We start from the raw sequence: 13,824 nt of genomic DNA on the forward strand, positions 1-13,824 counted from the left end.
CATTTTCTTTTTACTGTCTGCAGACTTTCTTTGTTTACTTGGACCATTAATAAGGGTGATGCAATCAACACAAAATTATTACTACACGAAGTCTGTCCTTTAAGCATATTATTATTCCGGAAATTATGTATGTTTACAAAGTAAGTAGCAATTTGTGGTTAAGGAGCAAGGAAATGGCAAGTCCCATAAATGGCCCCTTTATTTAATGATACTATAAGGAAACATGATTACAGAAGGTTACTTCCCAATTGGAGATCCATTCAGTCAAAGCCTCCCATGGATCAAGGACAATTTTTGATGGGACAATAAGTATGAGCTCATTACCCTCCTGACAAGGTCGACATAAAACTTCCTAGATTGCTACGTGTCATCTTAGTCTATATATCGATGACTGTCTCTGATGTCTCTGATCTGTGTACTCATTTAGTTTAATGTTGAAAGTTAACATCAGCTAGATAAATATAATATTACAAATGATCAAGACTGAGGAATTTCATGGCATGATATGATCGTTTAATTTTTTTTTAAGTTATTAAGAAATGAGAGCGGTAAACAAAATGAAATGGGTAAACAACATTCATTAAATTTATTTTAAGAACCAAATTGCACATAACTAAAAATGATGCCCTTATCAAGGCTTTTTACAGGAAGTAATGGAATTAACTGTTATAAAATCTCTGTAAAATTATCAAATTGGAGCCACTTAACAGCAAATCGGTCTGAGTGCTTAACTGGGACTGTACTTAAGAGCATATTTGTTGCAGTATATGTTTTGCTTGCCGCTGCATTCAAGTTATTGGAACGGTGTATTGTGTACGACCGACAATATCCACAACCAATTTATTATTTAGCTAATCAAAGTATCGCAAAAACCTTATCTTAACTGGTCATGAAATGGTGAACACTGAATTGTGAGTCAAATAGATCATCACAATAAAACGCAAGCCATGGGAAATGGGGTTGAACAGAAGAGGCCTGCAGTGAAAACCATGCCACTGACATGAAATCATTCCACACATATTTAATGAAGCTCATCTGAAACCCAAGAGAGAAACTGAAGCTAATATACAACAGGATACAGCACCCAGAAGTCGTTTGCTAGGTAACACTTTCTATAAATGCCATGTCTGTAAGACTCATTATAATGCATTCATAAAACATTAGAAACATGGCTATAAATATTATATAAAAATGTATAATACATTATAGCCATGTTTATTATGCATTATGAATGCTTTATGAAGCTCTCATCTATAACACAATATAAATACCTAATAATGCAATACAAAGTATTAGTGCTGCGACTATTTTTCTATGGATTAATCTATCAACTATTTTACCAATTGTTCGATAAATTTAAATGATCAATTTTCCTTCAGAAAATCACATTGACTGTTTAATTTAAATTTATTTTGACAACAACAAACTGTTTATCATTGCAGGGCTTTAGATAATGGACACCGGCATTTTGGCACTATACTGTACGAACATTATATTCATCCATAGTTCGATAAGCAGATTAATAGCATGCATAAAATATTGATAAGAAGCATACTGTGATGCCCAAAAATTCGGTTATCGGAGCACGCCACGTGCTACTGTACGTTCTGGTATATCACGCAAGCAATAAGCACTGAAGTCTAGGTGAAGAAAGGGACAGCTTAACAGCCACAACATCTTTTAAAAGAGGAGATACTGTAGATAAACAAGTTAAGAAAGCCATCGGTGGTATGGCGGTAATTTGCAGATTAATGTCCGGCATGTTTTTTTTTTTGGTAAATATAGTTTTCATTTTTATTCCAGTTCACAATTATTTTCTTTTATTTAGCGTCCATTTTTGTTCCAGTTTTAATTCACGATAACAACACTGGTCCCGCAAGCCCAACAAACACTGGCACTGTCAATCAGTGTAGAATAAGCTCAGATTTTACCCTAAACATTTTCTCAAACAGTTGCAGGCAGGCAACTTCGTGGCTTTAATAATGAGTGTATTTAGCAGCTCCAACAAGAAAAGATATTAAAATGCTCTCTGTGCTGAGAGTAATTTAATAAACATGAATAGACAATTTATGGCGACTTTGCCTATTATGGTGGCTCGTCATCCAGAAATGCGCCTATTTTCTTTTCAGGTGCTCGTGCATAGCGCATAGTTGCTTTTGAAACTTTGCACAGTGTAAAACCTCATTTTTGTTTTGTGATAATTTGAACTATTCCCATAATTACATAGTGATATTGAAGGAAAACATATTATAATGAACTGAAGCATTTTAGATACCATAAAAGTAATTTCATTAAAATAATGAATGTGTTGATTTAAAATATTGATGTCGATGCATTTTCAATGTCGACATCATCAACTACATCGACCAATTCTGGCAGCCCTACAAAACATCCTTAATTCTTATACCGACCATTATAATGCATTATTAAGGTATTTCTAGTGCATTACAGCTTCGAACTTCATTCGACCATACACTCACCTAAAGGATTATTAGAAACACCTGTTCAATTTCTCATTAATGCAATTATCTAATCAACCAATCACATGGCAGTTGCTTCAATGCATTTAGGGGTGTGGTCCTGGTCAAGACAATCTCCTGAACTCCAAACTGAATGTCAGAATGGGAAAGAAAGGTGATTTAAGCAATTTTGAGCGTGGCATGGTTGTTGGTGCCAGACGGGCCGGTCTGAGTATTTGCTCAGTTACTGGGATTTTCACGCACAATCATTTCTAGGGTTTACAAAGAATGGTGTGCAAAGGGAAAAACATCCAGTATGTGGCAGTCCTGTGGGCGAAAATGCCTTGTTGATGCTAGAGGTCAGAGGAGAATGGGCCAACTGATTCAAGCTCATAGAAAAGCAACTTTGACTGAAATAACCACTCGTTACAACCGAGGTATGCAGCAAAGCATTTGTGAAGCCACAACACGCACAACCTTGAGGCGGATGGGCTACAACAGCAGAAGACCCCACCGGGTACCACTCATCTCCACTACAAATAGGAAAAAGAGGCTACAATTTGCACGAGCTCACCAAAATTGGACAGTTGAAGACTGGAAAAATGTCGCCTGGTCTGATGAGTCTCGATTTCTGTTGAGACATTCAAATGGTAGAGTCAGAATTTGGCGTAAACAGAATGAGAACATGGATCCATCATGCCTTGTTACCACTGTGCAGGCTGGTGGTGGTGGTGTAATGGTGTGGGGGATGTTTTCTTGGCACACTTTAGGCCCCTTAGTGCCAATTGGGCATCGTTTAAATGCCACGGCCTACCTGAGCATTGTTTCTGACCATGTCCATCCCTTTATGACCACCATGTACCCATCCTCTGATGGCTACTTCCAGCAGGATAATGCACCATGTCACAAAGCTCGAATCATTTCAAATTGATTTCTTGAACATGACAATGAGTTCACTGTACTACAATGGCCCCCACAGTCACCAGACCTCAACCCAATAGAGCATCTTTGGGATGTGGTGGAACGGGAGCTTCGTGCCCTGGATGTGCATCCCACAAATCTCCATCAACTGCAAGATGCTATCCTATCAATATGGGCCAACATTTCTAAAGAATGCTTTCAGCACCTTGTTGAATCAATGCCACGTAGAATTAAGGCAGTTCTGAAGGCGAAAGGGGGTCAAACACCGTATTAGTATGGTGTTCCTAATAATCCTTTAGGTGAGTGTATGAAGTATTATAATAAACATTACGCCTTATGACTGTCAATAGAAGATGCTATAATGCTTTATTAATTCTTATACCGAGCATTATAAGGTATCTATAATGCAATACAGATGTAAAATGTAACTGTTTGTCTTATTACTATAAATCATAAACGAGAGAACTCAGAAGAGCCACAAGAACACATGAGGAACCAAGCAACCCCTGCTGGGAGGAGGACATGGAATATCTACAACCAGGAAACTGGCTGTGTTCTTCACCATCGTGACCCTGGGACACATGCGAGTCAATCAATCCTGGCCGGAAAAACCGAAGGGCTCAGGTAGTGGGAGAGGGATGCAGGACACAGGAGCTGATTGTAGTGAAGCGTCAATAGGAGGCCCGTGGATGCTTCATACTGTAGTGTGCCTCGGAGATGGACACATACGCAGACTCAGGGAAGAAGTCCTCATGGAACTCTGCTAGAAACCTGCGATGGCAGACAAGCAAGCAAAGGTCAACAATAGAGTCACGTGTCCCGTTTCCTTTGCTCTATAATTATCTTAAGGCACATTTTAAAATCCCCCTTTAAGCGGTACAAAATGAAAGGGTACCCTACAAATTTAAATGTTCATGTTCAATTTCAATATATTCAAGCACGTAGCAGCTAAATAGCTAATTCTATACACGCACATAAACCCAGGCATCCACTGCAAATTCCGAAAAAGCTGCAAGCTTAATGAAGTACTATTCCACAGCACAAGAGAGACGACACAAGACAATCATGTAGATTCATGGCAGGGTGGGGAAAAATCTTCTTTGACTGTTGTGGGAAAGCTGTAAGCATCTACATTTTATAAGACAGAACACAGCTTAGGTCTTCAAGCTGGAAGCTAGGTCAGCTTGGTGAGATCAGACAGTACCTGACAGGGCTCTGTGACCCTGAAGCCTCACTCCTCCTTTATAGTAAGAACATAACACGGCGGCCATCAGTGGCAACAGAAGTATTCCCCCAGATTCCCTACTGGCCACTGGGAATCCTGTTTATATATGAATATTCCATTATATTCCATATCACATTCAGGTACCATCTACCATCCCCAGTCTTTGAACACTACATATGTATAAAAGTAAGTGTACATGTGATTGATCGATTACTAATGGATTCTTTCTGTTCTGGTACAAATCTGTCTGCTCTTTAACATTCTGAGGCATACAGGATGGGGGGATGGGGAGAGGCCAGTCTGACATTAGTCCAATCCCCTGGGGGATACGCTGATGATCTGGCTGATTCTTTCCACAGGGATGAGGGAAGCCACCCCAGCCACAGATTCCTCACGCGTCTGCTGTCAGGCAGGCAGCACAGGAGCATCCAGACCTGCACCAGCATGTTCAGGGACAGTTTCTACCTGCAAGCCAGCAGGCTACTGAACTGCTGAAATACTAATCACGGAACATTTTGCACATCCCTACCATAAACTCTGTTATTTCTCTGACCTTAGAACTACACTCACTTTAAGCTTACCTTTGGTACATATGCAAGAGTGTATACGCACAGGTACATGTGCACACTACATTTTTTTTGTACTTCAATCTTTTGCAAGAACTTGCAAATCACTGTGTACTACGCACCTTATTATTTGATTATTATTTACTACTGTACAATTTTTGTACAATTGCTCACATCTTAGTATTCACCATTTCCAAATCTTTACATCTCATCTAACCTCTCTAGCTCTTAATTGTACACAGATAATTATTCTCTTAACCACAGCAGTGACGATTGTACCATCGCCGTGCTGTTGAATGCAGCAGATTGCTCCAAGGACGCTTAAAACAGAGCAACAAAGCAACGTTTCAGGCTGGCAGAACCCACAGGAAGGGACTTTAAGGAACCTCTCTGTTACACACTACTACGGATAACTGATTTACCTGTTAATTTCAGAGTTATGGTGAGGTGGGTTAAAAGCCTTTGTCACTCATGCATGCATAAGGACATGCAGACAGACAAGCAGGCGGCCCTGAGATGAGATTAACCCAGATCACCCCTTCATAACGATATGTACTCAGTACAGAGCGCTCATCCAATCAGCTTCACCCAGCAATCGCCCCTGGAAGCAGCAAATGTCTCACTGGGAGATGCTGAAGGATGGGGGAGGGATTTAGAGAACATACAGGGAAAGCATAACTGAGGCATCATGGTGCTTCAGTGCCCACTAGTGGCTTTGGATGGAAAGTACACTTTGTGCAAAAAAAAAATCAGGACATAATGCCAACTGTGGATCACTGAACAGGATTTAAAGATTAGTTCTCATAACAGTGCTTGCATAACCCTGGCCCCAATCTTCCTATTTTTTATAAACTGAGATAAAACAGAAGGAGGCAAACTATATAGAAAATAGACATTTGTGGAATTTGAAAATCCCTGTTTAACTGTGCATCTTGTCTCATAAACTCAATACCAATAATAATAGTATATTTCAATTAAACCTAATCATCCATGAGATTTTAGCTGGTAGACCCTTTGTTTCCTTGGTGATTTGGGGGGATGGGGTGTGCAGACGTGAATGGAGGGTCAAATGGACGTCATGGCAAGCAGGAACAGGAAGGTACCTGAGGAACAGCTCTAGATGCTTCACCAGGGCCCTCAGGTTCTTGTCAGGAATGTGCATCTTACCCAAGATCTCTGGGAGCTTCACTGCACCACATAAACAAAGCACCTTTAGATGTTTTCAATTGAGTACCTGATTTGTATCATTGGTTATGCTAAGACGGATGACGACTTTGGGCCTACAGAAAGGAAAAATGGCACAATTCCCATCATTTTTAAAGCACAAAATGAGAGCAAAGTTTAGCGTGCATGCTTCCCAAAACTGTGGCTGGAGGGGACACTGGGTCCATTTCTCACGGAAAGGCCGGCTCACCGAAGAGGCGAAGCAGATGCTGGGATCCGTACATGCAGGATGGGGGAGGGGGGCGGTCCCTATTGGGGTAGTCATCGGGGGTCAGCCTCCAGCTCAGGACCTGCGGGAGTCACAATGGGGTGGAAACATGAAGCTGCTCATGTGTTGACACAGAGAAATTATGGGTACCGTACCTTTAACACAAAAGCTCAACAAAGTAAAGCTTACTGGACTTTGTAATAGACAGAACCCGGCATTTAGATCACACCTCATTTAGGCCGCTGTTCCCTCGACCCTCCAAGCCACCGAACACGCAGCTGCCCTCTTTCCTAGGGGGCGCTGTTACAGGAGAGGATGAGCCGCTATGGGCAGGGACTTCTGGGGGAATACAACATGGCAGTCACGCACTGAACAAATGTATCTCCAGAGCATAGCATTCCGTTAGCGTACAGAGATTTATCTGGGGGTCGTTTAGTTTGGTATTTACTTGTAATCCCTACCATGTGTGAAGCACAGCAGCTCAGACTATAAACAGGATCTAAGCCAAAGGAACTGGGAGAGTTAAGCACATACTACACATGCCACAAATCACACAGACCACAGGGAAAACTACTGGAAAAACTCAATGAAGAGTAATTTAAACTATTATAAATGTGGGATCACAGGTCTGTTAATAAATTACCCAAGGTAGACATGGAAATAAAAGGTGGAATTGGATCATTTGAAAAAGTTGCTATAGTTGATGGATGGATGGATGGATGGATGGATGGTGCCGAGTGCATACTCTTGTCCAGGCCTAGGAGAGCCCTGGCTTTTGGCTGTGGGGAGGCTCCGCTGTCGGACACCCGGTCCCCCCCCGGTGCGTGGTGACGCGCTGAACGCCGTAAGGACTGCAACACGTCTGGGTCGGCACGGCGACGCTTTGCTGTTGGGGTCTGGTTGAGAGGGGGGCGGCTTTCTGGGGACGTGTGGGGGCTGGGGGAGCTGGGGGAACAGTCTCGCAATGTCCTTCGGTACAACGAGAGAAAGAGAAACCAGGAAGATTCCCAGGTATTCACATGGGGGCAACTTATCCTGTTTGAGTAAGTCTGACTTAGAATGAGCTGACCTCTTTATCCATCTCTCAACATAAAGCCAAGTGACTGACTTTAAATCAGGCAATGACCAGTATGACCTGTAGGTGGAATCATGTCCATATTACAGTTTTTCTAAATTGCTTTGGAGCATTTTTCAAATGACAATTAACATTTGCAAAACAACAATTGTAATCCCCACACCATAACATCACTTCTGCACGGCAGAATATCATTTGTCATTGTGTCATAGAAATTTCCAGATGATTTAGTGCATCAATGCAAATGATTTTGTCCAATTGCCATCATCTGGCACAGTTTTCAGTTGCTTTAGTTTTGTTGATCAAAGCAGGTTATGTAGTTTACCTTTGTAATAATTTTACACCCAAAACTATATATGAATGCGATCATCATATGAGCCACCCCATGCGAAACAGTTAACAAAGCTGTCAAAATTATAAAAAAATATATTTCACAAATTGCAGTAGTAATACACCATTTCTCTGTTTTTGGTTCCCACAGTACATGATTTTGTTGTCCTTTTGTTGTTGTTTTATTACCATTTTGCTGTTTTTATGTTATAAAGTGCTGTGAGACTTGATTTACTACAGTACTGTGTGTTGAGACCTGAACAGGTCATATGTGCATGCGAGTGCCTTGCAATGTTGAAACTGGTGTCTTAGACCTGAAGTAGTATCAGTTTGCTAATTAAAAATGATCAGTCAGTAACAATGATCGAAAGTGGGAATGGAACTGTAGAGCTTCAGCAGCATACTTACACTGACATTTTGACATATCTAAGCATTTTGACTCTCATGGTTAAAACACTGACTAATTCATTGATGGAATTATTCGCTTTTGAGGCATCGGTTAGTTGTTTTGTGTAGGTTACAGGTTTTTGCAGCTAAACCATAGTGTGCTAAATGCATTAACTGTTTTGAGAAAGCAAGTGTGAAAAACTGCAGTAAAGCCCTAATTTTAATGCCTAATAAATGTATATCAATATAAATGGTATTGTGTCATCCTATATCTCATTCTGAAAATATATCAATAGGAATGTCATACTTTTTTCTATGCTTTTCAAGTAAATTGTGCACCTCACCTCAATCCTTGCTGAGGCCCCCTAATGGGCTGCGGCCCCCTGGTTGAGAACCACTCTGCTAGTGAGACATCTGAGTTCACAGGGGATTACCATCTTATTGCTAAGCCTCTGTAACCAAACTGTAGCCAAACTGACCCTGGGACAACAATGTAGGAACTGCAGCTGTGAGCTACAGAAGCTGTGTAGATGTTCTGTTCAGAACACTTCCTTGCTGTCCTTGAAACTTAATCCCCTAATTTATAAACAAACCAGACGAGGAGTAGCGGCTGTGTGAACCGAGACCCCGAAACATAAACCGCAGAGTGCCATCGCAGTCTCTCTCCGACGGGACTTTACTGACCTGCTCAGGCTGGCCGTAGTGATGTCCCGACTGGGCAGAAAGAACCTGGACGAGCTGACCTTCTTAAACTGAGCATGCTCATATGGATACAGGAGGATCACGGGAAGGGTGAAGTCGAAGGTGACCCGCAGCCCGTCCACCATTTCTTTGCAAAGCTCCTCACTGAGAACGGAAAGATAGAGAGGGTAAAATCCCTTTATGGGAAAGTAAACTATGGTACAGCAGTAGAAACACAATCTAAAAAGAAAACAAGATTCTAATAATTTATTATTATCATCATCATTATCATCCATAATAATAATAATAAGTTTGCATGCTCTCCCCGCGTTCGCGTGGGTTTTCGCTGGGGGCTCCGGCCTCCTCCCACGGTCCAAAAGCGTGCAGGATAGGTTGATTGGCGTGTTTAAATTGTAGTTGTGTGCGAGTGCGTGTAAGTGCGTGTGCCCTGCGGTGTGTCGGCACCTGCCCAGGGTTGGTTCCTGCCTGCACCCATTGTTCCCGGGATAGGCTCCGGTCCCCCCGCGACCCCAGTTGGGATTAAGCGGTTTCAGAAAATGGATGGATGGATGGATGATAATAATAATAATAATAATGGTCAATGCATGATAAGATGTGCATTATATGATTTTAAATGCATGGCTACAGAGGCGAAGAACCGCCTAATGCGAAGTGGAGTTTGAAAACCTATAAATCACAGCTTGCAGAGCATTAACCCATTTAGACCATTGTTGCCATACATTTGTACCTAAAGATATAATTTTCACATTTACAAATTGAAAATGAATTTATTAGAACTCCTTTCTTCCAACAATGATTAAACATTTATGTTTAGTTCCTTTTTCTTTTCAATCGTGTCCTGAATACTGTGATTTGCCTGACAGGCACTACGTGCACAGTTATAGAAAATGAATCAACATCCTTCTGACCAATCAGATTTGAGAATTCAACAGCACCATGGTATAATGAAGTTTAAATAACGATATAGGGGTATGGAGTAGCATGGCGCTTTCGCCGCCTCGCCTCCAGTTGGGCGGTGGCCTACTTCTTCTCGGGAGGGACGTAGTGTGAGCTGAGGCTGGGCTGAGTGCTGCTCTGGTGCCGGAACCTCTCGTTGACTGCCAAGGCAGCGTTTATGGCGAAGTGCTTCACGTATGACTCCAGGATGTTTATGATGTTCATCTGGCAGGGGATCTTCACCAACTGCGAGCAGCCACACAAAACTGCACTGCCATCACTGCAGACCACTGGCCGTTTTCAACTCCCCATGAACGCAAGGTGAGTAATCGAAGCTCTAAAGAGCAGCGACACATTCTGGCTTGGCGCTGGTGTACCTTCTTACGCTTGTTGATGTAGTAACAGTCATCCTCCAGCTTCCTCTTCAGCACCTCGGGGATCTCGATGCTGATACTCCGATCCTCGCTCTCCCTTTTGGAGTTACCCTCATGGTCCTCCTTCTGGACCACAGAAAAGTATCTGTCACTTCTCTCATTATGCTCTGCCCTGATCTGCATCACCATTAGTCAAAAGAGTGTTGATCATATCATGTGATATTTCAATCCTTCATAAATTGATCAGACTAAGGTAAGTACACTTTGGTTATACATATTAACTCATAAGAGGGCATGATCTGTATGCTCAAATACATTTTTGAAGACTTTTTTTTCCCTTAAAATGTTAACAGAACCAAAAAGAAGAAAATATTGCATATGACTTTTTCAATTTTTCACTGAGAGAAAGGACAGCCTTAAAAAAAAACAAGGAATGCCAAAATATAAGACGTACTTTAAATATACATATATAAAGATAAATATATCTTTGTATTTATAAAACTATAAAATACAACCACAGTCTTAATTATAAAAAAAGGTTGATTCAATTAGCCATTGATTTACTTCTGAAACAGGCAGGTACCGTATCTTTTCAGTCAAAAATAATGAGTCCATTCTAACTATTAATAATGGTAAAGAGTCCCAGAAGATTCTGCGTCTACCAAGGCCCATGATTACCCTTCCAGAGTTCAATTAGTAACCAATTTATGCGGGAGGGGCCAAGTAACTTAATTGTCAGAAATGTGATTAATAAAAAATAAATGTCTGCAGACTGCAGTGTTGAGAGGATCTTTTACCATTTGACCCAGTTCCTCATATGTGTCGCCTTCACTTTTTAATTCCACGTCCTCAGAGTTGTCCTCGTTACTGTCTTCTGAAGATGAAATTAAAGCTAAACAAATGAAAAGGGGGAAAATGGTCTCACAAACTTTTACAATAGAAAGTGGTGCTTCAGGGGAGGTTCTGACTGCCGTGCTGGTCTGCCAGTGAGTGCCTGGCTATGCTTACATGTACGTGGAGTGCCCTGGAGCATGTCCGGGTTGTGTTTATGAGTGTGTGGGGCGTTCTGGCTGCATCAATAGGGGCAGTCAGGTGAATGTGGATGTTCCTGGTAATGTAGCAAGGACACATGTTGATGGATGGATGGTTTACAGACGCAAAATGGGTCATCAGTCATACATAGATGGATTAGAGAGAGAGAGAGAGAGAGAGAGAGAGAGAGAGAGAAAGAGCCAGACAGATAAATGGGAGTTCTCACTGAAAAGCCAAGTCCACCTGCCCTGGACTACCCATGACTCAAATTACAGACCTCCCTCAGACGCACTAGAGACATCTATGCTGATAACAAGCTGGGTGACAGCTGCTCGCTGCTCACTCACGGGGACCATTGCTCTCCTTCTTTTCCTCTCCGGGCGGGCTTTTCAACACAGACTCAACACCGGACAGACGACATCGTCGTTTCTTCCATCCCTTTCTCCTCCTGTGCAGGACGGCAGAAACCGCTATCCGTGCTGTTCACTTCACACTGAACACTGTTCATGATCGATAATGCATTTCACGGAGGAGCAGTGAACAATCAATTACATATGCTTTCGGGACCGAGGAAACGTTGTTTCAGAGTGAAAATTATGACATGCCGTGGGACATGTGTGTTTTCACGAGGTTATTTATAAAATTATGCCTTCATCTGGCGAACCCTAACGATCGCTGTATTCGTGGAGGTTTATATATGCCAGCTAACGTATTCTGTCACCTGTCTTGCACAAGCCTGCAAACACAATATAAAATGCAATATACATATGTGGGTTTAAGGTATGACATAGGAGTATTACGGATTTGCGTTCATTACTGAAGGGCAAGGTTTTAGTGTAACTACGATTACGCATTATCAGGCTTGAAGAGACCATTTAAAACGAAGCAAATGTAAATTTCGCGTTAATATATATAAATATATATATATAAAAAAAAATTGAAAAACGTTAACAAATTTAAAGCACGAGCTACAACGTACAGATGAGTAAATTCACTGAGAAGCGTTACGCGATGTGTATAAAATACAGCGATACTAAGACTGATACTGAGATCTAATTCTGCACGATCGGCACATTTTAAATGGTAGTATATTCTGGTATAACTTGGTATACCAGACCGCAGCAATTTGCCAAGGGCCTTACAATCGAAGAATAGAAGGTTTTGCAGCTTAATCACGAATTGGGATAAAAACAGAAACTGGCAGACGCTCCCTTTGCTCCCATCAAAAAGGGGGCAGCTTACGTGGTATCGCTATCAGTAGGGAACCTAATGCGTTCACAAATGTATACATAAGCAGGGGAAAACGCGGACATGTCGCATATTAGCGAGGCTAACTGCAGCTTACAGCCGCTCATAAAGCCGATACCAGACACACAGACGCTATCACGCACAAATGCACCCGGGGGCACAGCCCCTTCCGTTCGTACTTACATGCGAGCCACAGCTTTGCGAGCCAGTTTACATGGCAAGACGCGCTTTTCGTGTGTATCCCGGAGGAGACGCTCCTCAGCGGCCCACCGATCCCGGCTGGATCACAAAGGGTGTGGGAGCGGCGAGCATTAGGCTGTTGCGGGGATTTATGCACCGTTTCTTCTTGTGTGGTGGACGCTACCTCCGGAGTCTTGACATCAGAAGGGATTTATTAAAAGAGAACAATAATTCAGTATTCAATTAACTCAGCGTATTGCATTTTTACTTCCCCAGAGCGGAAAAAAATCGAATTAGGCCACTCTATATGGACAGTATGCAGTATGATACATTTTATACAAATTATTTAAATGAATTAAACGCACCTCAGAAACATTTCTTAAAATTCTCAGTGGATTTAAAAGGAAGTGTTTGGAATTTAAAAAGAATAATGAGAGGAGACGGTTTCAAACAAACTTGTTCTTTATATGCAGCCCTTAAAATGACCACGCAGTAAGCAACATGGCATACAAGCACAGGGAGGTTATACACTAGACAGGAAGGCTCACATATGGTAGGGTAGTTATACAGTACAACACTAGAACACATTAGGATTACACATATGACCCATGTAATGGTACACGCAACTCTGGAAAACAAGTAATTTCACTAACAAATACTTACAAACGCTACTTAGAGGACATGCACAGGGCTATATACAAGGCTCACAAGAATGCCAGGATATTCAAATCACGCAGACGCTACATGACATGCACTGGGCTATATAAAAGTCTCCATGAATGCCGGGATATTCAAATACCGCCAACGCTACGATACTATACTATACTATACGATACTATAATTCCTCAGAAACTGTCCAGTAAATTGAGGGAGCTGGGCCTGAACACCCCCCTTGTTAACTGGATCCTGCATTTTCTGACAGAAATACTTCAGTCAGTCCACATTGGGCCTATATCT

General features: G+C 41.8%; 1 protein-coding gene across 2 annotated transcripts; it reads right to left on the minus strand.

The window, feature by feature from the left end:
- Nucleotides 1-1,006: 1,006 nt before the first annotated feature.
- Nucleotides 1,007-13,356, minus strand: LOC111846835 (MSL complex subunit 3-like). 2 transcript variants are annotated; one of them, XM_023817467.2, is made up of 12 exons: nt 13,233-13,356; nt 12,871-13,060; nt 11,787-11,887; nt 11,205-11,299; nt 10,411-10,533; nt 10,122-10,279; nt 9,080-9,241; nt 7,349-7,572; nt 6,833-6,939; nt 6,586-6,685; nt 6,275-6,359; nt 1,007-4,151 (listed from the first exon to the last, which is right to left on the minus strand). In XM_023817467.2, coding segments are annotated over exons 2-12 (1,257 nt in total). In that variant the 5' UTR covers nt 12,873-13,060; nt 13,233-13,356; the 3' UTR covers nt 1,007-4,051. The 2 variants fall into 2 exon arrangements, with proteins under 2 accessions (XP_023673235.1, XP_023673233.1); XM_023817465.2 differs by having other exon boundaries at nt 6,833-6,942.
- Between the last annotated feature and the right edge of the window lie 468 nt (nt 13,357-13,824).

This window comes from Paramormyrops kingsleyae, chromosome 1 (genome assembly GCF_048594095.1).
Source record: "Paramormyrops kingsleyae isolate MSU_618 chromosome 1, PKINGS_0.4, whole genome shotgun sequence".
Classification (NCBI taxonomy): Eukaryota; Metazoa; Chordata; class Actinopteri; order Osteoglossiformes; family Mormyridae; genus Paramormyrops; species Paramormyrops kingsleyae.

Bases quoted from the DNA above. Each gene is read 5' to 3' on its own strand.
- LOC111846835 (XM_023817465.2), bottom strand. The intron at 9,242-10,121 runs GTAGGCCACCGC...TTCCGTTCTCAG, and splicing joins TACGTCCCTCCCGAGAAGAA to TGAGGAGCTTTGCAAAGAAA. The intron at 6,943-7,348 runs GTATGCACTCGG...GTATTCCCCCAG, and splicing joins TCTCCTAGGCCTGGACAAGA to AAGTCCCTGCCCATAGCGGC.